This window comes from Diadema antillarum, unplaced genomic scaffold, assembly GCF_040938485.1.
Source record: "Diadema antillarum isolate AM-2024a unplaced genomic scaffold, OU_Dant_1.0 scf00000001, whole genome shotgun sequence".
NCBI lineage: Eukaryota > Metazoa > Echinodermata > Echinoidea > Diadematoida > Diadematidae > Diadema > Diadema antillarum.
Genome location: NW_027270890.1, coordinates 6,681,540 through 6,706,072, shown reverse-complemented (window position 1 = coordinate 6,706,072; position 24,533 = coordinate 6,681,540). Strand labels below are relative to the sequence as shown.

The 24,533-nt window shown below is 40.4% G+C and overlaps 1 protein-coding gene and 1 pseudogene across 1 annotated transcript in view; both read left to right on the top strand.

The window, feature by feature from the left end:
* The window catches only part of LOC139726756 (uncharacterized), a 59,302-nt gene that overhangs the window by 11,332 nt on the left and 23,437 nt on the right, over window positions 1-24,533 (top strand). Inside the window, exons 7-19 of the mRNA XM_071637783.1 lie at window positions 3,206-3,471; window positions 8,297-8,461; window positions 8,894-9,036; window positions 9,397-9,498; window positions 10,293-10,407; window positions 13,837-13,943; window positions 14,624-14,722; window positions 15,343-15,415; window positions 16,508-16,605; window positions 19,713-19,914; window positions 20,791-21,003; window positions 21,708-22,012; window positions 23,012-23,182. Of these exons, the coding sequence (XP_071493884.1) occupies window positions 3,206-3,471; window positions 8,297-8,461; window positions 8,894-9,036; window positions 9,397-9,498; window positions 10,293-10,407; window positions 13,837-13,943; window positions 14,624-14,722; window positions 15,343-15,415; window positions 16,508-16,605; window positions 19,713-19,914; window positions 20,791-21,003; window positions 21,708-22,012; window positions 23,012-23,182 (2,059 nt within the window). The remainder of the gene's footprint in view (window positions 1-3,205; window positions 3,472-8,296; window positions 8,462-8,893; window positions 9,037-9,396; window positions 9,499-10,292; window positions 10,408-13,836; window positions 13,944-14,623; window positions 14,723-15,342; window positions 15,416-16,507; window positions 16,606-19,712; window positions 19,915-20,790; window positions 21,004-21,707; window positions 22,013-23,011; window positions 23,183-24,533) is intronic.
* LOC139720683 (large ribosomal subunit protein eL6-like) lies at window positions 12,447-13,371 on the top strand (annotated as a pseudogene).

The window sequence follows — 24,533 nt, the reverse complement described above, 5'->3', positions numbered from 1 at the left end:
AGCCTGTGTCGACCTGAAATTGCAGCGCTTTTCCGTGAACACAGAGTTCGGTCATCACTGGCGGAGATTTTGCATTGTCCGCAGTTTTGTGGAACAAGCCGTACGTCTCGCTAGCATCGGCTTTATCTTCCGACATCTGATAGGTGCGCGATTTGTTCTGCGTCGCTTGTTTCTGCGTCTGGAAATTCGCTTTCTTCGATGAGCTGTTCTTGGCTGTTGAGCGACATGCGGCTGCGTAATGTCCCTTTTTTCCACACGAGAAACATACCGCGCTCTTCGCCGGACAGTCCTTCCCTTGTTTGTGTGGGACTTGACCACACCGATCACATTTCGAAGGTCGCTGGGAGGGCGGGCGATGAGCGTGATAGCGACGGCCACTCGGAGATTCGATTTTGTTTACCGCCCCGTTCGACACTCTCTCCCCACGGAGATCCGCAGTATTTCTGTCTGCCAGCTCCATTGCCACAGCGATATTTCTCGCTTTTTCGAAAGTCAAGGTGGGCTCTGAGAGTAATCGTCGTTGAATTCGATCGTCAGCCACTCCACATACCAACCGATCTCTCAACATCTCATCTAAAATTGACCTGTACTCACAGTGATCAGCTAGACGTCGCAGCTCCGCTATGTAAGCCGAAATCGATTCGCCTTCCTGGCGAGCTCGACTGTTGAATTTGTAGCGCTGGACGATCACCGAGGGCTTTGGGTCTCGGTGCTCCGTCACAACAGCTACCAGTTCCGAAAAGACAACCTCTCCTGGCTTCTTGGGCGCAAGCAAACTCGACATTAACTTGTACGTTGACGCACCGCACACACTCAGCAAGATGGAGCGCTTTTTTGTGGCCTCCGTGATGCCATTCGCATCAAAGTAATGCCCCATGCGTTCGATGTATTGGGACCAGCTCCCGTCATCTTCCCGAAATTCTCCTATAGCTCCAAAAGTCGCCATCATTCGACATCCAGACGTTACCAGGCAATTAAATGTAATCAAGGTTAATCCTCGTCGCCAAAATTTGTTGTGATGTACGAGTAATTAAGGTACAATGTAACAACAATCAGGACACCAAAGAAAACACGTGTGCTCCCTTCAAGTGCGATTCCAAAGCAACTTTTATTGCGCAGAGCGCATGCGCAGCTTACAGTGGGTGTGTGTCAAAATAGTCTTAGTTTCCATACACAACATATCCAACAATCAGTTTAATTGTTTTCAATTAGGTCCTTTCCCATTCTTTGTAACTTCAAGGTTCTTCGTGTACTATTGTAGTCATTATTTTAGTAGTTCATATGGAATACAGTTGAACCTCTCGTATCCGGACAAGTCGGGACCGGGGCTCATCCGGATAAGGGATTTGGCCGGATACGGGAGACTCAATGCTTTATACATGTACATATACATACACATGTACTGATGCAGCCCATTGTAGTACCACATGTAGTAATGTGTATACTGCAACCTTTTCATTGTTACACTCAGTAACAGACCCCAAAATAGAGGTTCGTGTTTGCAAGAATGAAATCATTTTCTTTTATAAATTCTTGGGATGATTTACCTAAATAATTGTTAAGAAATGTATCAAGTATATGTAATTTATTGTGTTTGTGTAGGAGATCTCAAGGAGTTGGGAATCCCCCTTTCCTCCCGTAATTATTTTTTTTAAAAGTCACAGCGAGATTGCGTCCGTATAATAGAGAGATCTGGATAAAGGGAGGCCGGATAAGAGAGGTTCAACTGTATATATATATTTCCAAATTTGTCTTGGTTCCCTTCCTCTTAACAGCCTTGCAATAAGAAAACAAAGTGTTCAAGTGTCTCACCATAAATGTGTACCTTGGTACACAAATTTCACAACCGTGTCTCTATAACATATGACATTTATTGGTAGTCAATCACTATTTCAAACACAGCATTACCCAGCAAAGGTTTGATACAATGCTTGGGGATGTCTTCCATATGTGGGTCATGATACAAAGTGAAGACACTGTCAGCTCTTACATCATTGACCCAATCCCCAGCTGCACTTGCACAGTAGGTAAAGTTCTATCATTACTTCTTTCTAGCTGGTCCTTTGTTGATGCTTGGAAGTGTATAACTGTAGTTGTTATGCCGAGACTGACGGTATGCCTCACAACTTGCCCAAGGTGTGTATCAACTTGACAGATTTGACTCAGCAAAGGTGTTCAGTGACTTCACCAGTTTTGTTGTCTTTACCTGAAGTTTGCTTTCCATAGAGTTTAATAAAATTGTACAATCTCCCAAGGACATGAATGGAAGTTTGTCATAATGTCTCTTGTCATAATTTCTACAGAGAGTCACAGCAGCCTTTCTGCATTAACCCTAACTAGGCCGGGCTATTTAGGTAGATGATAGAGCCGGGGGGGGCCTCCCAGGCCCCCCCCCCCCCCCCCCCTCCAGATCTCGGCCGTCAACCGCGCGGTTGCGACGAAAATTGGCACACACGTTGCCTATGATGTAATCTAAAGTACCATGAAGTTAATTTTTTCAAAAATTATCATTCACACTAAATTATGCTAATTTATGCATAATGATGCATGAAATCAAACAATTTGGTATAAATCACTAAATTAAGCTCCAAACAGGCACATTTTTTTTTTGTAAATATTCTTTTTAGTGTCCTTAGCAAATGTAAGAGAAAAAAATTGCGCAATCAGAAAAAATTTCCTAAGTATTTTTTGTGTTTTTTGAATTTCTTATATATTTCTGTGTTTTTTTGACTTTATGTTTTTCATTGTTTTTTCAATGAAATTTGTCCGCGACGTTGTTCCGAACAAGAAAATATGTTATTGATTGATTTTAATCAATAAAACCCCAAAGTAATCATGCTTTTATGAAATTTGCCTGTAAACACAGTTTGCATTGAAATTGTACACGAATTCACGTTTTTGAGCAATTTTTGGTCTGACATGCACGTGCATATTTATGCGCAACTTCGGAACCGCGCGCCCGGGCATCGCAAATTTGGTGTCAAAAGATGTGGGAAACTCGAAAGAAAAAAGTCATGAAATATCACGACGATAGCTTCTCGCGATAGCGATACGTCGCGCGAAATGTCAAGGGGGGGCCTCGGAGGCCCCCCCCCCGGCCTAGTTAGGGTTAACAGACACATTTTTTATGTGCCTTTTCCTGTTTATCCCAGTGATATGGTATATTTGCTCTAATATAAACAAATCTTTCTCTTATCTGTTGCAGATGTTTTCAGCAGGGTTGCCTGGCAACAGGGTCTTCCCAGCGGATCCAGGGAGGGCTGATACTGAATGGTGATTCAGTCACCCTGTGGGTGGACATTGTGGCCAAAGTCCTACTGACTGTCAATGGGTCGACCATCCAAGCCGTGGAGATGGGGGACTGGACAGAGCAGCCGGACAGGCGGCTAGCCTTCCAGAGGAACCTGACTGACAATGAAAAGAGCGCAGGACTGAAAGTATTCCGAGCATTTGCTGTTTTAAAGGACCTTAGTAAGTAGCAAACAGCAGACACATTATAGATTTCTCAGGAAGTAACTGAGAAGAATCAGAGTGTCAAGAATTAGTGTATTTTGATTAGAAAGAAATGAATATAGGTGAAATTTTTCAGACTAAAGTCAGTATTTTTCCTTTTTATAAAGTGGAAGAGAAAGTACTATTTCTGTGCATACCTTTTTTGTGCTTTTCCTCGTATTTCCCCCTTTTTTTCTTTCTTCAGAACTAAGCTGTGCAGATGTCATTTTTAGCTCACTGCTTTCGTCATCATCATGTTAGGTTGCTCACCTGTATAACTTGTGTTCCACTCTACAGACTGATGCTGTATAGAGGAGTCATGCCATCATTGGAATTAGGAATTTATTTGAATTGGAATTGGAATTGGAATTGGAATTAGAATTGGAATTAGAATTGATCTGGGGCCTGTTGCATAAAACTTACCATTGAATTTCAATGGTAACTACCGTCAAAATTAGGCGTCACAGCCAATCAGCATCAAGGATTATAAAATTTACCGCTAATTTGAAGACTTACTGCTATAAAGGAGCGGTAAGTCCAGCGGTAAGGGTTTTATGCAACAGGGCACTGTTGTACATGACCAAAGGAAGTTGCCGGGGATAAAAGGGTTAAATAGAAATTGTCATGCCCACGTAAACGGTTTACACAGAGCTGGGAATAGAAGGGTTATAGAATTTGTCCTGCCTAGTGAAAAGGTCTGCACTGAGCTGGGAATTAAAGGGTTATAGAAATTGTCTTCCTAAATGAATGGTTTACACAAAGCTGGGAATAAAAGGGTTATAGAAATTATCCTGCCAAATAAATGGTTCTACACTGTGCTGGGAATATAAGGGTTATAGAAACTGTCCTGCCAAATGAAAGGATCTACACTGAGCTGGGAATAAAAAGGTTACAGAAACTGTCCTGCCAAATGAAAGGGTGCACAGAGTTGCTGGGGATTAAAGGGTTATAGAAATTGTCTTGCCCATATGAAAGGGTTTACACAGACCTGGGAATAAAAGGGTTACAAACACTGTCCTGCGTAATGAAAGGTTTTACACTGAGCTGGGAACAAAAGGGTAATAGAAACTGCCCTGCCAAATGAAAGGGTGTACACTGAGCTGGGAATAAAAGGGTTATAGAAATTGTCCTGCCAAATGAAAGGGTGCACGGAGTTGCTGGGGATAAAAGGGTTAAATACAAATTGTCATGCCCACAAATTCTATAACTCTTTTATTCCCAGCTCTGTGTAAACCCCCTTTTATGGGCAAGACAGTTTCCATATTCCTTTTTATTCCCAGCTCATTCTAGATCAATTCATTCGGCAGGACAGTTTCTGTGTAAACTCTTTTATTTCCAGCTACCTAGTACACCCTTTCATTTGGCAGGACAGTTTCTATAACCCTTTTATTCCCAGCTCTGTGTAAACCCTTTCATATGGGCAAGACAATTTATATAACCCTTTCATCCCCAGCAACTTTGTGTGTACCCTTTCATTTGGCAGTACATTTTCAATAACCCTTTTACTCCCAGCTACTTTGTACACCCTTTCATTTGGCAGGACAGTTTCTACAACTCTTTTATTCCCAGTTCAGTGTAGACCCTTTCATTCGGCAGGACAATTTCCATAACCCTTTTATTCCCGGCTCAGTGTAAATCCTTTCATTCGGCAGGACAGTTTCTACAACCCTTTAATTCCCAGCTCAGTTTAGACCCTTTCATTTGGCAGGAAAATTTCTATAACATTTTTATTCCCAGCTCAGTGTAGATCCTTTCAATTGGCAGGACAGTTTTCTTTAACCCTTTTATTATCAGCTATTTTGTACACCCTTTTATGTGGCAGGACAGTTTCTAAAACCCTTTAATTCCCATCTCAGTGTAGACCCTTTCATTTGCCAGTACAGTTTCTATAACCCTTTTATTATCAGCTACTTTGTACACCCTTTCATTTGGCAGGACAGTTTCTATAACCCTTTTATTTTCGGCTCAGTGTAGGCCTTTTCATTTGGCAGGACAATTTCTATAACCGTTTTATTTCCAGCTCAGTGTAGACCCTTTCATTTGGCAGGACAATTTATATAACCCTTTTATTCCCAGCTTTGGGTAAACCCTTCATATGGGCAAAACAATTTCAATAACCCTTTAATTTCCATCACAGTGTAGACTCTTTCATTTGGTAGGACAAATTCTTTAACCCTTCTATTCCCACCTCTGTGGAAACCCTTCACATGGGCATGACAATTTCTATTTAACCCTTTAATCCCCAGCAACTTCGTGCAACCTTTCATTTGGCAGGACAATTTCTATAACCCTTTTATTCCTAGCTCTCTGTAAACCCTTTAACATGGCAAGACAATTTCTATCACCCTTTAATCCGCAGCAACTTCATGTACCCTTTCATTTGGCAGGACATTTTCATAATCCTTTTACTCCCAGCTACTTTGTACACCCTTTCATTTGGCCGGACAGTTTCTATACCCCTTTAATTCTCAGCTGGGTGTAGACCCTTTCATTCGGTAGGACGATTTCTATAACCCTTTTATTCCCAGCTCATTGTAGACCCTTTTATTTGGCAGGACAATTTCTGTAACCCTTTTATTCCCAGCTCAGTGTAGACCCTTTCATTTGCCAGGACAGTTTCTATAACCCTTTTATTGTCAGCTACTTTGTACACCCTTTCATTTGGCAGGACAGTTTCTATAACCCTTTAATTCTCAGCTCAGTGTAGACCCTTTCATTCGGTAGGACGATTTCTATAACCCTTTTATTCCCAGCTCATTGTAGACCCTTTTATTTGGCAGGACAATTTCTGTAACCCTTTTATTCCCAGCTCAGTGTAGACCCTGTCATTTGCCAGGACAGTTTCTATAACCCTTTTATTGTCAGCTACTTTGTACACCCTTTCATTTGGCAGGACAATTTCTGTAACCCTTTTATTCCCAGCTCAGTGTAGACCCTTTCATTCGGTAGGACGATTTCTATAACCCTTTTATTCCCAGCTCATTGAAGACCCTTTTATTTGGCAGGACAATTTCTGTAACCCTTTTATTCCCAGCTCAGTGTAGACCCTGTCATTTGCCAGGACAGTTTCTATAACCCTTTCATTATCAGCTACTTTGTACACCCTTTCATTTGCCAGGACAGTTTCTACAACCCTTTTATTCCCAGCTCAGTGTAGACCCTTTTATTTAGCAGGACAATTTCTGTAACCCTTTTATTCCCAGCTTTGTGTAAACCCTTCATATGGGTAGGACAATTTCTATAACCCTGTAATTCCCAGCTCAGTGTAGGCCCTTTATTTGGCAGGACAATTTCTATTAGCTCTTTTATTCCCAGCTTTGTGTAAAACCTTCATATGGGCAAGACAATTTCTATAACCCTTTAATTCCCAGCTCAGTGTAGACTCTTTCATTTAGCAGGACAAATTCTATAACCCTTTTATTCCCTGCTCTGTGTAAACCTTTTATATGGGCAAGTCAGTTTCCATAACCCTTGTATTCCAAGCTCATCCTAGATCCATTCATTTGGCAGGACAGTTTCTATAACCCTTTTATTATCAGCTACTTTGTACACCCTTTCATTTGGCAGGACAATTTCTACAACCCTTTAATCCCCAGCAACTTTGTGTACCCTTTCATTTGGCAGGACATTTTGTGTAACCCTTTTACTCCCAGCTACTCTGTACACCCTTTCATTTGGTGGGACAGTATTTATAACCTTTAATTCTCAGCTCGGTGTAGACCCTTTTATTTGGCAGGACAATTACTATAACCCTCTTATATCCCAGCTTTGTGTACAAACCATTCATATGGGCAAGACAATTCCTATAAACCTTTAATTCCCAGCTCAGTGTAGACCCTTTCATTTGGCAGGACAATTTCTATGACCCTTATATTCCCAACTCTGTGTAAACCCTTTCATATGGTCAAGACAGTTTCCGTAACCCTTTTATTTCCAGCTCATTCTAGATCCATTCATTTGCCAGGACAGTTTCTATAACCATTTTAATTCCAGCTACCTAGTACCCCCTTTCATTAGGCAGGACAGTTTTTATAACCCTTTTATTCCCAGCTCTGTGTAAACCATTTCATATGGGCAAGACAATTTTTATAACCCTTTCATCCCCAGCAACTTTGTGTACCCTTTCATTTGGCAGGACATTTTTATAACCCTGTTACTCCCAGCTATAACCCTTTCATTTCCAGGTCAGTATAGACCCTGTCATTTGGCAGGACCCTTTTATTCCCAGCTCAGTGTAGACCCTTTTGTTTGGCAGTACAATTCTTATATCCCTTTTATTCCCAGCTTTTTGTAAATGCTTTCTTTGGTATTACAGTTTCTATAACCCTTTTATCCCCAGCTTCTTTGAAAACCCCCTTTTGCAGGACAATTTGGAAAGGGTGTCCAAAGTAGCTGAGAATAAAAGGGTTATAGAAACTGCCCTGCCAAATGAAAGGATCTACACTGAGCTGGGAATAAAAGGGCTATAGAAATTGTCCTGCCAAATGAAAAGGGTCTACACTGAGCTGAGCATTAAAGGGTTACATACATGTATATGACCAAGGAAGCAATGAGTGCTTGTATGTAAGTAGGCAACAAGGGTATTGACAGCTTCAATAGAAGTCCCCTCCAAAGGACTTTGTAACAAGAATAATTATACCTTGCCTAGAGGCACAACCTCTGCCACCAGGGGACTTGAACCAGGGACCTTGTGATTGCCAGCTTGCATTCATATCCACTGAGCCACAGCAGCTCCTCAATGTCAGAATGATCATCATTTCAGCTTCATAATCATCTATCCAATAACTCTTTTGCGATTTTCTAGATGGGACTGACGTATCAATTGAACTTGAGGGTTCCCCTTGCCGAGTCATCAAGCAGCCTCCAGGCGTGGCATTCGCCCTCAACTGCGGGGGGCCGTCCTATGAAGCCCTCAACGGAGTGGTGTTCAACGACAACCAGACTATGTTCCGAATGGATGGCGACAAAGGTATTATTAAAATGGAGTGTAAGGTTGACCTGTCCATTGCTTGTCCCAAGTACTTTTGGTCTGAGGTGTGTGGTGTGCTGACCAGTATTCCAGTGAATATGAGGCATTTGTCCTAAGTATGCGTATGATCAAGGATTCTACTCCTCCTCTGCGATTCCACTCCTCCTCTGCGATTCCCTCCTCAGCCTTTCAACACTTATTCTATTCAGTGATGCTTGATAATTATAGTACCTTATTTGCATGTTTAGCACCTGGATTGAAATGTTGATACTCTTCTACCTTAAATGCCGCATATTGAATTGTACATGTGATGCATTTTGTTAATTGAGGATATCTTTAAAGATACTGAAAAACACATGTTGATTCGTTCTCATTGTGTCCTCTGACAAAAGTTTTCTCTGATTTAGACACAAATAATTGTTGTCTGTGCAGGACTGCAGTGTGTTCGTAAGTACTACCCGTGCACGTCTGCTGGGCGAAACTTCCACGCCATCATCGGGAACACCTACGACACATACATACACAGCTCCATGAACTGCTCCCACAACGGTTTCCAGAACGAAGTCAAGTTTGAGGTGAGGTCTCTTTGCAAAGAGTATTTATTGAGGGTTTATCATAAAACAGTCTGATGAGATTATGTGGTCTCTGTGTTGTCGTGATGTATGCGTAGCTGCCATCTATTAGTAGGATTTAGTACATTGTATCTATTAGTAATTTCAGCATATGACTACTGTTTTGGCCTCATGAAATTCTACATCATTAATGATTGGTTTTTTTTTCTTTTTAATGAATGTATCATGAGCTTCTCTCGGAGCAACCAACTGTTAGTAACTTTCTCTAAACTGATTAGAAAATTATACGCAGACACGTTGGCAGCTATGTGTATACATGCAAACTAGTTCGCAACCTTTTATTGTTGCTGATTTCATGCTTAGATGCCGATCCCTCCTGGAGACTACACACTGAGAATCTACTCTGTTGCCGAAAACCTGATGCATGCTGACATTCGGGACGCTACTGGCACTTTCACCAGTAAAGTATGTATGGCTGTTCTCATAATCAACATCTCAAAATGCTACAGATATTTGTCTATGACTGAGGTGCTATATGGTGATGGCAAAGTGAGAGACATTGTCCCATATTTTAGGGGCTCAGTTCAAACAACTCTGCAACTTTGTTTACTTGGCTGTGTAACAATAGCATTATCCAAATGAAGGCAATCAGTATATTTGCCAGATTTCCATTGAATGGATGGCAAAATGTAAATAAAACTATTTTTTTTTTTCCAAATAAACCATAAACACATCATTGTAATCTATGGAAGTGGTTTGGTTGTTTGTTTGTTTGTTTTGACTCATTTTGCTGTAACACACATTTCCCATAGACTCCTGCCCGAGTATACTCGGGACTAGTCTTAGGCGGAGTAAGGTGAAAATGGTAATGATGATAATGATAATGATAATACAAATGGCAGTTGTAGTGGTGTTTAGTACTTGTACTTCTAATATCTGTATTAATAGCTGCAGTTGCTTTTTGATAATATGTCTGTAATTTCTTGTGATGAATGAATAAAACTAGATAAATGCAAGTGTAAGCGTGGATATACAGTATACTCAACGATGGTGATTGTGCTGATACCCTTTGATTAGTAGAGTTTATTTTCCCCTTGCAAAATCCTTAATATCAACTGAAGCTTATCAGTGATTAACTGATTAGTTTTATAAATATAAATATTGTATATGATGGACAAGTCAGTAGTAAGACAGTTTACATAGTTTATCTACCTTGCCAAATATTCAGTTGATGGATATCATGTCTGATATCTTTCCAGATTCGGAGCCAGCTGAAAGCAGTCAGGAATGACGTAGAAGGGCTGACTGGTAAAACTTGTGAAGTTCCCCTCTCAGTCTCAGAAAATGATGGAACATGCATCTATTTCAACACCAGTAAGTGAGACCTTGTTTTGAGAGGTGCATGTGTCGCAGTAAACAGTTCAATATTTGATGCATCACGTGTTACCCCGGGGTACCGTAGTACCCTGGGGTGCCATATGTTGTGTAGTGCCGCCTCATGTCCACTCAAGGACAGCCGCAGAGAAATGCATGCACTGTGTCTGCATGTACATAGTCATTCCCATGCCACTGCATGTTATACTATGCATGCATGGTGCGCTGTGCTGTCAATAGCGTGTGCTTCAGTGCAGTGCAGTGCAGTGCAGTGGCTAGCGCGCACTAGCTCCCGAACCAAAATAACTCCCCACTTTTTGGCAACCCAGGGTACAACCTTAAAAAAAAAATAATAATTCAAAAAAATGGCTGATTATACCCCCGCCAAACGAAGTTTGAAGGGGGTATATAGGAATCAGCGGACGGTCGGGCGGTCGGGCGGTCGGTCCGTTGCAAATCTTGCGGCGCGAACTACTTCCTCAGTTTTCAACCGATTCCCATAAAACTTGGCACAGATGTGTGCCTTGGGTTGTAGATGTGCAAGACGTATTTTTTGACAGTACCCAAAAGTACGTTTAATTGCCATGGTAACAGCATATTATGGGCAAAAATGGGTACAAATCTTGCGTCGCGAACTCCTCCCACAGTTTTTGATCAATTTTTATGAAATAAGGTACAGATGTTCATCTGAATATGTTAATGTGCAAGACACATATTTCCGCAGTGGCAAAAAGTGCGTTGCCATGGTAACGGCATGTTATTGGTAAAATATAGGGCAAAATGCTTCATGGCAAAACTGCTTCATCAGTGTTCTTCCAATTCTCATGGAATTCATATTGAATGTTTGTCTTAGGATATAGGTCAGCATGACACATTTCTTGACAGTGACAAAAAGTATGTTGCCATGGTAACAGCTCACATATTATGAGCCAAAATTATGGAAAATTTTGTGTTGCAAACTACTTCCTCAGTTTTTGCCCAATTTCCATGAAACGTGGTACAGATGTGTGCCTTTGGTTGTAGATGTGCAAGACGCATTTTTTGACAGTACCCGAAAGTACGTTGCCATGGTAAGGGCATATTAATGGCAGAAGATCAAGGAAAGATCTTGCGGATTTAACTACTTCCTCAGTTTTTTTGACCAAAGCTTATGAAATGTGGCACACACCTTGATCTTGGTGGGAAGATGTGGAAGACATATTTTTTCGGACGTGTCGGAAGCTGCGTTGCCATGGTAACGGCATATAAATGGCAGAAGATCAAGGAAAGATCTTGCGGATTGAACTACTTCCTCTGTATTCGACTGAAGCTCATGAAATGTGGCACACACATTGGTCTTGGTGGGAAGATGTGCAAGACATATTTTTTGGACGTGTCGGAAGCTGCGTTGCCATGGTAACGGCATATTAATGGCGGAAGATCAAGGAAAGATCTTGTGGATTGAGCTACTTCCTCAGTTTTTGACAAAAGCTTATGAAATGTGGCACACACAATAGTCTTGGTGGGAAGATGTGCAAGACATATTTTTCGGACGTGTCGGAAGCTGCGTTGCCATGGTAACGGCATTTAAATGGCAGAAGATCAAGGAAAGATCATTCCTTGGGTAAGACTGTCGTCACGGGGCGGGGGTATTAATCACCTTCAGTGATATTTCTAGTTTTTATTTGGTACCCGGGATACCATTTTTTAGTGACTACCAGCATGCTGCGACAAGGAATTTGCCTGTCTTTTTTTTCCCCCCTGCAATTTCAATTTTAAGTGGTACTTGCATTCCAAAACTAGCACCCCCCCCTCCTCCACAAAAAAAAGGCAAGACAAAGGAAATATTCATTATGAAGACAGACATCTATAAAGTGACAGTACACATTCAAACATGTGAACAACTTCCTCTCCCCCCCCCAAGACATTCAAGAAGCAGTGAAAAAAGATGGCAGTAGCAGTGATTTCTTTTGCTTGCTAGTATGTACATATCAGCATACTTGAATTAATATAATGAGAAAAAAAAATATGTTTCAGCACCACAAGAAATAGAAACGTACATGAAAGATAGTTATAAAGGCTTTGCCAATGGGGGTCTGAATATGGTACATGTATAGTCTACAGAAGGAATCACTGAAATAATAAAAGAAAGCAGGCACAAAGGTTACATTATGCTCACATTTCATCGGCTGAGAACAAGAAGGGCACTAAGGAGGCTGTCATCAAGAAGGAGAGGAAGAGGAAGCCAGCCATGGTGGAGAAGCAGATCGGCGGTGAGAAGAACGGAGGAAAGCGTGTGGTGTGCGTCAACAGGCTGCCCCGCTACTACCCAACTGAGGACCTTCCACGCAAGCTGAACAATCGCAAGAAGCCCTACAGCCAGCACAGGTCCAAGCTGAGGCCGTCCATCACAGCGGGCACTGTCCTCATTCTCCTGGCTGGGCGCTACAAGGGCAAGAGGGTGGTGTTCCTGAAGCAGCTTGCTTCCGGACTCCTCCTCGTCACAGGTCCCTTTGATCTGAATGGTGTGCCACTGCTCAGGATCAACCACGCATACGTCATCGCCACCAAGACCAAGGTGGACATCAGGGGGGTCAAGTTGCCCGAGAGGTTAAACGACACTTACTTCAAGCGCCAGAAGCTGAAGAAGCCACGTGGCCAGGAAGGAGAGATGTTCGAATCCGAGAAGCAGGAGTACAAAGTCTCTGAAGAGCAAAAGGAGGACCAGAAGACGGTGGACGGTCAGCTCCTGCCCCTCATCAAGAAGACGGATTACCTCAAGGGATACCTCCAGATGGCAACAAGCAGTACCCACACAAGATGGTATCCCAAGATACATACAAGCGCACAAGTCTAAGCTTTCATCTCGGCTCCATCAACCAACATTTTTCCCCAAATCTTGGCATATGCAGAACCACTGGACTCACAATGAAATTGGCAATATGCAAGATTCCACACATGGTGAACAGGATCGCCCATCCCTGAATGGAGTTATTTGGTTGTAATGCAGAATCCCAGGACTGCCTCTTCACACTGCGGTTTGACTTTTTTCCCCAAGTGAACTACGAAATCGCTCGTCGATAATAAAAAGACGCAAGAAAAGCTAAAAAAAAAAATAAAAATATTGCATTCTAAGATTTGAGCGTGAAAAAAGGAAACAGTAAACAATTTTCATGCAATAAAAAGTTTATTCAATCAAGAGTGGATAGATTTGTAATAACATTGTTTCAAATACAGGGTAAAATAGCGCCCTTGTGGTTTTGATTGTTTACATTTTACTGAAAATGAAAATAAATCAATATTGGCACCATAAGTAATGTAGAGGAGATTGAGTTCAACAGCATGATATCAATAACTTGATACCCCCCAAAATTGTGATAAGCCCTTCTGGCTCTCAGCAATTAGAGACATCATTCCTATATTCATATCATATTTAAATATTTCTCATAGATGGTGGTGATGTCAGGCCATCTGCTCTGCTGGTATATGACAAGAACTTTGTGGAGCCCAGCTTGTCTGATGAGGAGAAGACAGAGGAAAAGAAGAAGAAACAAGAGGTGAATTTAAATCTTTCAATTTTTAATTTGTAATTTGTAATTTTTTAATTATTTTTTTTTCTATTTTTTTTTAGATAGGGCATAGAGGTGAGAGTCTTTTCTTTTGAGAGCTTCTTTTCTGATTTTGTGGGAAGCAACTTCATTGGGTTTTTTTGGTTTTTTCACTTATGCTGAAGAAGAGTGATATTAATGAAAATTTTATAGAAATCACATTGCATTCTATCATTCTTTGTATAATTTTACTCAATCTATTATTCAAAGGCAAACCTTTGAAGGGATGGAGTAGTTTGGGTTGAGATGGAGCTTCAGGTTTCCATTTTTGTGTGTGTGTGTGAGATGATAAGAAACCTCTATGAAATGATCATGAAAGAACATATTACACATTTGTACAATTGTAAGAAGAATTCAAATTATGTGATGAAAAATTGTTTTTAAATGGCTAAGATAGCCAAAACTAAAGAGGTCCCAATAAAAGATGGGACTCAGCTTTTATTTAGACCACATTAAATTACTTAGGATATCTCAGCCATTTCAAAACCGATTTTCATCAAACAAACTCAACCAAAATTAAATCATGCCTTTAATATGTAGTGGAAAGGTACTTTAATCATAACTCTTTAACTTTGTAGGTCTGCTGTCTTTTGCTTTTGGTTAGTTTATGTTTGCTTCTTTTTTTTTAGCTCGCTGACAAGCTGCTCCCTATCAGTCGATCCTTTGTCATGAAGGAGATGAAGATTGCTGGCTGGTCGGCAAACCTTCTGCAGAATGCATCAGGGGAGGTGAGTTTTCTGATGTTTGGCAAAAAATAAAGAGTATAAATCACTGTGTACCGTACATTTTACTCGCTTTCGAACTATGTTCTACTTATAAGGTAGCGTGATCGAAGAATGGAAATTACTACATTGTGCAGAGCTGCAACAAAATAAGTTGAAAGCAAAACCAGATCAGATAGTTTCTAGGTTGCTGAAGGTGTATTGAGCAAATAAAATGCTTGTTTTCACTAGTTGGTATTCCAACCTAAAGGGAATGAGCGTAGTCTTCAATGCTATTGAGTACCAGTTGCGATATCATCAATTGCTGAAGTGCCTCTCTAGACAGAGTGGCAAATGGAATTTAACAGAATTTTTGCGTTCAAATTTATGAAATTCTTCCATCGAGAGGTTTTTATGCAACTGATTGACAAATTGTCCTACATCGACGTAAACATCGATGTAGGGCAATTTGTCAGTCAGTTGCAGAATTTTTACAATTGATCACTTTTGAAGGAGATGTTTTAAATGGGATTGTGCAGTTTTCCACACTCTTTTACTATGTGAACTACTAAGAACCTTCTGCTTTTTCTGAATCCACATACCGTAATTCCACATTTAATTGAGTCTTCTCCCTTTAAATTGCACAGATTGGAAACATGTCTGTATGGAACTATGGTGGTGACTTCAAAGTAATTGATGGTGGGGATGGTACAGAGAAGAGTAAGTTGAAGTTCTTGTGTCTCTTTTGCAACCCTGAAACTTTAACTTGTTTTATGACTTGGTATATTTTAGAGGTAGGTAATTCAGACTTTTCCTCTGATTAATAAAGCTGGCAGTGTTTTTACTGTGGAAAGGAAAACAACTACACAGTAGATTTTCAGTAAATTCATTCCCCCCCCCATTAAAAAGAGAATGAACAAAAAACAACCAGTACTCAAGGGGAGAGTATTCTCAACTGACATGGCATAGCATGACAGAGCAGAACCGTGTCTTTTACCATCTACACATATGGTATTTCGTTGGTAAGAAACACGTTAACAAATTGCTGTGGAATTTCACACCACCGTGATGGTAATTCAAATTTGAAGCACCTGCCAATAGCACCCTTCATCTAGGCACTTCGCCCCCAGTGCTTCGTCCAGTATCTGAAAGGACTGTACTGCAGATGATGAAAGTAGCCTTTAAATTGAAGACATTTTGACCTATTTGGTAAGTCCTTTGGAGGCTAGGGGGAATAATGATGGTTCTGATATGGGTACAGTAAGGGTGATGAGTGGACTTACATGCTTGTACCTGGGATGATTGGTCAGGAAAGAGCCCATGCTGCGCTTGTCATAAAACACTGATCGTACACCAACTGTAAATAATTCAGTAAGTTACCTCTTGTAGCCACAAATATTTGTATAGGAAGGTTTTGGAATGATGGTCACAACATTTAAAAATAGCAAGACTTCATAGCTTAGGTCCATGTGGGTACAATATAAAACTCACATGGACATATATTATCTGACAGTGTATACCAGCCAACTGTTTCCATGCTTGATATAGGAACGTTCTTGGAAAGAAAGAACTGCAACTAATCATGAATTCATTCTTATTTTCTTTCTTCTTTTTCTTTTTGTCAGTAGAAGTAGATGATAAAGCATGCAAGATCGGTGACACTTTACAATTTTTTGTTTTGTCTGGCAGCTGCTTCTATTTTTGTGTCACCAATAGTATCTCAGGTAAACTGTATAATATACTTCTATACCTTGCCTCCCCACATACTGACAGAGATGTATCCTTGTTCTCTTGCCCCCCCCCCCCCCCTAGTGTTTGTGACGTCTTTCATGCAGTGCACCAAGTCACAGGATATTGACCTTACCCAGCACTTCTCTGAAAAACATCTGGACAGTGCCCCAGAAATTCAGGTACTCCAGTGGATACCAGCGCAAATGATAGTTGCTATGCCAACCGAGCTGAGATATGCTACTTTTCAGAATGCCACAAACTGCAAATTCTTATATGAGCATTAAATCATACATGTAGCAAGTATCTCTATCAACCCTTTATGTGCCCACATACATGTAGTTGTAACTTGCTCCGCTGTTTCACTAGCATTTGGGCTAAGAAGCCCTTCCAAACCAACTCAAACGCAGCAGTGTGACAGTTTTTTTTTAATAACTGCAGAGTACAGTACACTGTAATTATGCTGGAAGATTAGCATGCTGGCACAATTCCCACTCACAGACAGTAGGTAATCCCAATAATAGTACCAGTTGGCAAAGAATTCCATCCCACAGATGTGCCAAATGCCAGTTAGGTACAATTAAAGGTGAAACAGGAGAAGGATTACAGCGCAAGCATACAAACCTTGAGAGCTATATCTTTAAGTTCGTCATATGTGTGTGTGTGTCCATGTATAGTATTTTTGTTATGTGGTTAACTTGAGTATTTCAGTTGAACATTTTATTTCAATGTTTCATTTCCTGCTGCTGCTGTTGTAATGCTTCAACAAAAACGTATTCATGGTCTGTGGGGTCGGAATTCCAGAATTCAAATCTGTCTGTGACTTAACCCTAATCAGGTTGGGGGGGGGGGAATCCACCCCCCCCCTCGACGTTTCGCGCAATATCTTCACAGCCCGATAAGCTCCCGCCGCAATGTTTCATGTCTTTTTTCTTTCAAGTATCGCGCAACTTTTGAGACCAAAATTGTTGCGCTGGGGCGTACCATTTTGACGCGACGCCCGTTCGACAAAAATTTGTCAACCCCAAAATTGTTCCAAAACGTGATTTTGAGTACAAATCCAATGCAAATTGTGTTTTTTCTATTAATTCACATAAAAATTCATATCTTGACTTAGAATGGACGAAATTAATTCATTTTAGCATAATAAAGCTTCAAAAAATGTCTGTGACAACTTTTGGCCAAAAAACAAACGAAAACAAAAGGTCGAAAAACGAGGAAATACATAAGAAATTCAAAAAACAATCAAATACATAAGAAATTAATTTCAATACAGATTTTTTTTTTATCCTATGTCTCAGGAGAATGATACAAGAAACATTTTTAAAGAGAAATTAGCTTAATTAGAGCATTAATAAGTGATTTAGAGCCCAAAACTGATTTTATGCATAAATTACAATAATTAATTGATATAAAATATAAGAAAAATTTTTCGGAGAAAGCAACCATACATTTTGATAGTATACGTCGCGTGTGCCGATTTTCGGCGCGATCACGTGTTCCATAGGCGAGATCTGAAGGGGGGGGCAGGATCGTAAAAATGGATTGAAAGTAATATTGTCAAATTTGACCAGTTTACGTGTTATCTCTATGGGAGAGCAGTTTTTCTGGCAGTGAAAATTGACATGACTCTCTTTTTCGAGCACTAGCTCACTTATGCTTCAGTAAATTTCTCCCAGATTTTAGTATGTTGTAGCTGAGACTTTGGGCTATCGTAAGTGTGCCCTCCATTTTTTCATACGATTTCGGCATCACGTCAAAAAACTTGGTTAAAAATGGCACGAGGCTTCGATGCAGCGTCATTCTGCTTAATACACAGGGCCTATGGAGAATGAAATAGGTCATTGCGTAGCGCATCCGACTCGTAATCCTAAGGTGCCTGGTTCGAGGCTCACCCCTGCCAATATTTTTTTAAAATTTTTTTAAACACTTTTTTTCTTCTTTTTCTTTAGTTAATCTTAATCTCTCTTTCCTTACTTTATCTTTTTCTGATTTTTTATGCTTCTCCTTCAAATTTCTATAAAATAACATAATTTTTTCTTTATTTTTCTTTCTTTCTACTACTTTCTGTGCAATAGATGAACAACAACAATGGCTATCAATCCCATATTTTGCACATGTTTAGTACATGTCACGTACATTATTTCATAAAATAACAACTACTTGATCGGACACCATCTTGGGTATGTAAATCAGGGTCAAAGGTCATAAATGTTTCATCCTGTATCTTGGTGAATACCTGTCCTATCTTTCCCATATTTTGCACACGCAAAGACCATGTTACAAGAATCATTTCATAAAATAATCACTTTTTGCTTAGACGCCATCTTGGGTGTGTAAAGTGAGGTCAAAGGTCAAATATACTTCATTCTGTATTTCCGTTAGTGTATACGGAATTCGGTACCAAAGATGGCAGGTCTCACTCCCTTTTCTAAATGAGAATCCAAACATCACACGGCCAATGTCCCGTCAACACAGATGAAACCTGTATGGCCATGAATATTTGGATCAGGACTCAAATCATTGATTTTCGAAGAGATCGGATCACCTAATTTGTCAGTGTTGACAAATTCCGGTTCTAGTTTTCAGATTTTACACTTGAATAACTGTAAATTGGTAATACTAGGCACAGAGTTTCAGAATTTATGGTGATTGGGATGAGGAATAAGTATGTTTTCAAGATTGGTAACAACTCACAATGAACAAGGATGATGACATGGTAGCCTCACCATAGGCATGCATGAGTGGGGGCTCAAGGCAGCAGAACAAAAGAAGAAAACATGCATAATTCTACACGGGTGAACTTGCTAAACATGCTGTATTATAGTGGAATCACATTGCTACATATTATGCTATTTTCTGAAATTTGTGAGCCTCCTGCCACATGTTATCATCTTTGTTCAGTGTAATCTGTTTTGGGCTTTTTCAGAGTACTGTATACGCCAAATATTTTGCAAGGTTTTTATTTTCACGAATTTTGCGAGTCAGGTGCTATTCGCAAAATTAAAGACACGCGAAAATATTGACTCTGATCCCAATGTGAATGTGATGTATGCGTGTACACTTCTCCTTTCAGTACAGGACTCCACGATCTGAACTTAACCACTCGTGAAATCATCGGGAATTCCCGATTCGCAAAAATTTAGACTCACAAAATATATTGCGTATACAGTATTGGTTTCTCAGATCTAGGAACTTAATGAATTAAACAAATCTACACATGGAGCAGTCGATTTATGTAAGACATGATGTGAAATTATGAAAAGCGTCTGGAATTCCTCCCATTAAGGTTGGAGAATCTTTCCATGAGGGCTGCAACCAGGGCGGCTACTACTCCTTCACTGTCTACCTGTCGGACGCCAATGGCGAGGTGATCTCAAGGCAGTCTACTGGGAGGAAAGGGAGTATCTCTCAGTCCGGCTGGATCCGGGAAAGCTTCAACTTCCGGGACTACGGTCCTGGCGTTCGCATCATCACCTTTGAGAGTTCAGGTACAGGGAATGAAATGGAAAGCACAAGATGTGTTGCAAAACTATTTGTAGGTTGTGGCTACATTTTTTCTTCTGTTCAACAGTTACGCTGCAGGAGACTATACATGGATATGTGTAGTACCAAGGTTTAAGCTGAACAAAAAAAAAAAAAATGAAAGAAAGAGAACGATCCAGGGTTCTAAAAAATTGCATGATCATTACGTATTGTGTGTGTTTATTTTTTGTCTTCTAACCAAGCAATTATAATGTGTGTAGTAGTTTACCCTACGTTCAGACGATCCCCCGCTTTTTTTTTTTTTTTGGGGGGGGGGGCAGTTTAAAATCCCCCACTGAAAGGGGAACAAAATCATGGCTGGTGGTTTCAGCTGAGTGTTCTGTCATTGTTCGTAGTGCTGCAGGGCGCACGATTGCAAATTTATACGATAGCAATGTGTACAGCTCCCGATTGCCTACTTCGCCACAACCTGTCGAGCATGCGCACTTCTGAGGGAAACAGCTGCGCGAGAGATCAAGGTCAGTCCCCCACTAGAATTTTGTTGCCAGACTCGACAAGCTTGCCGGGGGAGCGGGGAATGTCCCACCAAGCGTTCACACGATGGGATTGCCGGGGAAAGTCCTGGCAAACTGGTCATTCTCCGTGAAGCGGGGGATCGTCTCAACGCAGTGTTAGTCTCACCTATCTAACTGTATCCATGCTAGTCGTGGGATGCAGTTTATCTGAATATATTATGCCAGTGCATCATAGTTAAGAGCTACATGTCTGTATAGGTATTACACTGACATGCCAAAAAGTGATAACGGTTCATTGTTGAAATTCAATACTAATTCTCTGATGCCATAACAAAGAATCAACAAATTTCGATTGTCTTGACACAGGGAAAGACGACAAGTACTGGGGTGGCCACTTTGGGACACGGATGTCGGCTGGCTTCGTGCGGGTAAAGAATGAGATCAGCCCGGCAAACGATGACGTCTTTGATGACGTCGAAACCATGTCCGAGGAAAACCGTGGTCGGGATATCACGACCTTCCTGAACCAGCTGGTTGCAAAACACAAGAATGCTCTTGATGATATATCCTCACAGAAAGGTAGGTAGCATGTGGCCAACCTGACAACTGTGAATAGTCCCCATACGTATATCTATGTCAGCAGCAATCTGCACCATTATACTGCAGACCTGTTTATAGCTGCACGCATTTATACATAATACACTACAAACTTCACAGGCAATCTTCACAAAGCTTCTTGATGCAACCAGAATCGTACAAAGTATATTGTGTGCTTATGTGAATAACATTGTAACAGTTATACTGGATATTACCATGAGAAAAATTCAGTACACCAAGCTAAAAATAATGTATAGAGAGACTAGCTATATAATATGCAAACATGTCGTTGACTGTATTCATAAATAATCTACCAACTGTGGTGTGCTCAAAGCTGTTGTTTATATCAACTACTTGCAACTTTATATCTACTTGAAACTTTATATTGTTCACATTTGAAGTCCCCCAAAAATTGCCTAAAAGAAGTAAAATTGGAATATGATTTTGTTTGAAATAATCAATGTGATATGTTGAATCAATCTTATTGTCTTGTATAACATGCTAATAGTATTAGACAAGAATGTACACACTTATTCTAGTCCTACGTACGTACCTATAATTGTGAGATATTAATTTCAAAGATGCTTGCCTCAGAGTTTCTAAGTACTGATAAGTGACACATATTATATAAACCCTTCAGCTGCTAATGTTTGGATCCACTTCTAAATTCATCATCCACTTTAAAGAACACGAGAAACCACAAAAGAAGTCCCAAGCCCAGGAAGCTGCTGTAGCTTTTAACACCACTCCCGGCGACTTCCAGCCGAGCAGGATCGCCACGCGCCTCGGCAAGCGGGAAATTCGAGTCTTCGTCTCCAGCACCTTCCGGGACTTTGGCGAGGAGCGAGAGCTGATCATAAAGAAGGTGTTCCGGGAGGTCAACCGCCTGTGCCTGGACCGCGGCGTCTTCTTCACCTACGTCGACCTCCGCTGGGGTATCACAGAGAAGGATACCCAGGATGGGAAGACGATCGCCATCTGCCTCCGAGAGGTACGTAGGGTGTGGGTCCTTCGCCCTCCCCCGCCTACTTTGATTTCGGTCTCATTGCATTCATATTGGGTCAAATCTTTCTTAACTGTCACTGGAGCAAGTGTTGTGTCACTGTTACCATAACAGTTATACTTGTACCTCTCTCAGCCGCTTTGTAAATGGTCTCAGCAGGCAGTCACTCTCTGTATGAACCAACTCAATACAACATTTAAAGACATGTATGTATCACAGTGCTTCAGAAGCGCTCCTGCCCCTGACTCTGTGTGAAAATGGGGCTTTACGTACATGGGATATCCACAGAGCTAAATCTATGTAGGAGTATACAATGTGTAAATGGGGTACCCAGTAGTAAGCTACCCAATACATTTATCATTGCTAGTTTAAAGGGATGGTGTAGTTTTGGTTGAGACCTAATTTCAGGTTTCTAACATTTTTTGGTGAGATAATGAGAAACCTCTTATGAAGTATGAAAGATCATGTAATTCTATGAGGAATTCAACGTTTATTTGATAAAAATTGGTTTTGAAATGGCTGAGATATCCAAAAAAGAGCGATTCTAATAAAGTGTGGGACCCACACTTTATTACGATTGTTTTGTTTTACTTTGTTTTTAGATGTTTCAGTCATTTAAAACCCGATTTTTTTCAAATAAACTTTGAATTCCTCTTCAAATTTTATGTTCTGTACTATATCATAAGTGCTTTCTTGGTATCTCGCAAAAAGTTAAAAGACCAATTCCCATCTCCACCAATACTGTACCATCCCTTTAATAGCAATTGTGCTTCATGAAGTAACTGCCCCGGCTGGAACACTACCAAGGGAGTGGATGGAATGCATTTCAGGAGTAAGGTTAAGTACAGTAACTTGGATAATGATGTGTTGTAAAACTAGAGGGAGAGGTGGTAGATGAAAGAAATAATGGTACAATCACTCTATAGACAGATGCATGTAGTCTGTTTTTCCGTAACTGAAAACATTTCTTCAAAATGTTATCCTTAGATTGATAAGTGCCGTCCATATTTCATCTGCTTGGTGGGCGACCGATTCGGCTGGAGTCAGAAGGAAGAGAAGCCGGACGACACCCTCAACAAGAGCTTTGACTATGCCCAAGAGAACCACCGCGAGCTGTCGTGGATTGACGCATACCGCTATGGGAGCAGCGTGACCCAGGTGTGGACTTCACTATGTTTTGTCTTGGTTAAACCTGTTATGTGCATCTTTCCAAGAGCCTACAACTACATGTTAGAATTCAGCTAGTTTCTAAGAACTATATTTTACTATTTTGTTTCAGTCAAAATGATATTGATATTATCGTCATCAGTAGTAGTAGTAGTAGTAGTAGTAGTAGAAGTATTAGTAATTCATCTTATTATTATTATTGTTATTATTGTTATTGTCATTATTAGTATTATTGTTATTATTATTATTAGTGTTGTTATTATTATTATTATTATTATTATTATCATCATCATCCTTATTCTTTAAAGTTTTACTGAATAAATGGAATGCTATGACAGCTGAAAGTGCATGTTGCTTCTCCAATGATAAAAGATATTTATTACTTCTTTCTCCATATTCTATCCAATTTTCCTTAGACCGTATAATCAAACCTTCAGTAATTTCAGTATGATATTTTTCTAATAATTGTTTGGCTTGTTCATATTCTTCCATCTTTTTTCTATCTATTTGCTCACCCATCTGTTCTATGTCTTGTATTTTCTTTTCTAATCTAATATTTTTCTCTGCATAACATCTAATTGAGCTTTCTCCTTACTGTACTTTTGTGCAAATCGTCTTTCCTTAAATTTCAAATATTCCCACATTGAATTGGGATTAAACATATTGGCTTCTATCTTCCACTCTTGAAAATTAACTTTCAACTCGTGACAGAATGTACTGTCTGTACAAAGAGACGAATTAAACTTCCAGTAACCTTTACCGGAACTTTGTTTTTTGATTTCTAATTGTACAAAAATTGCAGAGTGGTCCATGGAGACGGATGGTACTATATCTACTTTTGACACTACATTTGGTATATCCTGGTGCTCAAATGGGATGAACCAATAATCAAGTGTGCTCTGACTAGTGAAATTTCGTTTTCTCCTAGTGTACTGTTTAGCCTTAAAAAAAAAAACGACAAGCTATTGAAGGGATATTTACGAGATTTCATTCCAACTATCGCCGCTCCCTAGATATCGCTCACCCTGAGAGTTTTCAGTGGGCCCAGAGCATCTTTACTACCTGCTTTGTATTTGATCATGCATGGGACTGACCTGGGTATGAATGCGAAGTCTCCAGCAGCGCGAAATTCGCAAACCTTTTTCATAAGGATCTGGTGTTCCTTGCGAGTCGTCGGATGGACATCATCGCTGACATAGAATTGAACTCTGTTGACTTTCGGGGAGTTACCTTTTGGTGATGCCGCCCGGAGAAAGGTTTCGCGATCACGGTAGCGTAGGAATTGGATGTGAATCGGCCTTGGGTGCTGCTTCCCGTTGCTATGGTTGCGGCTCTGCCCCCC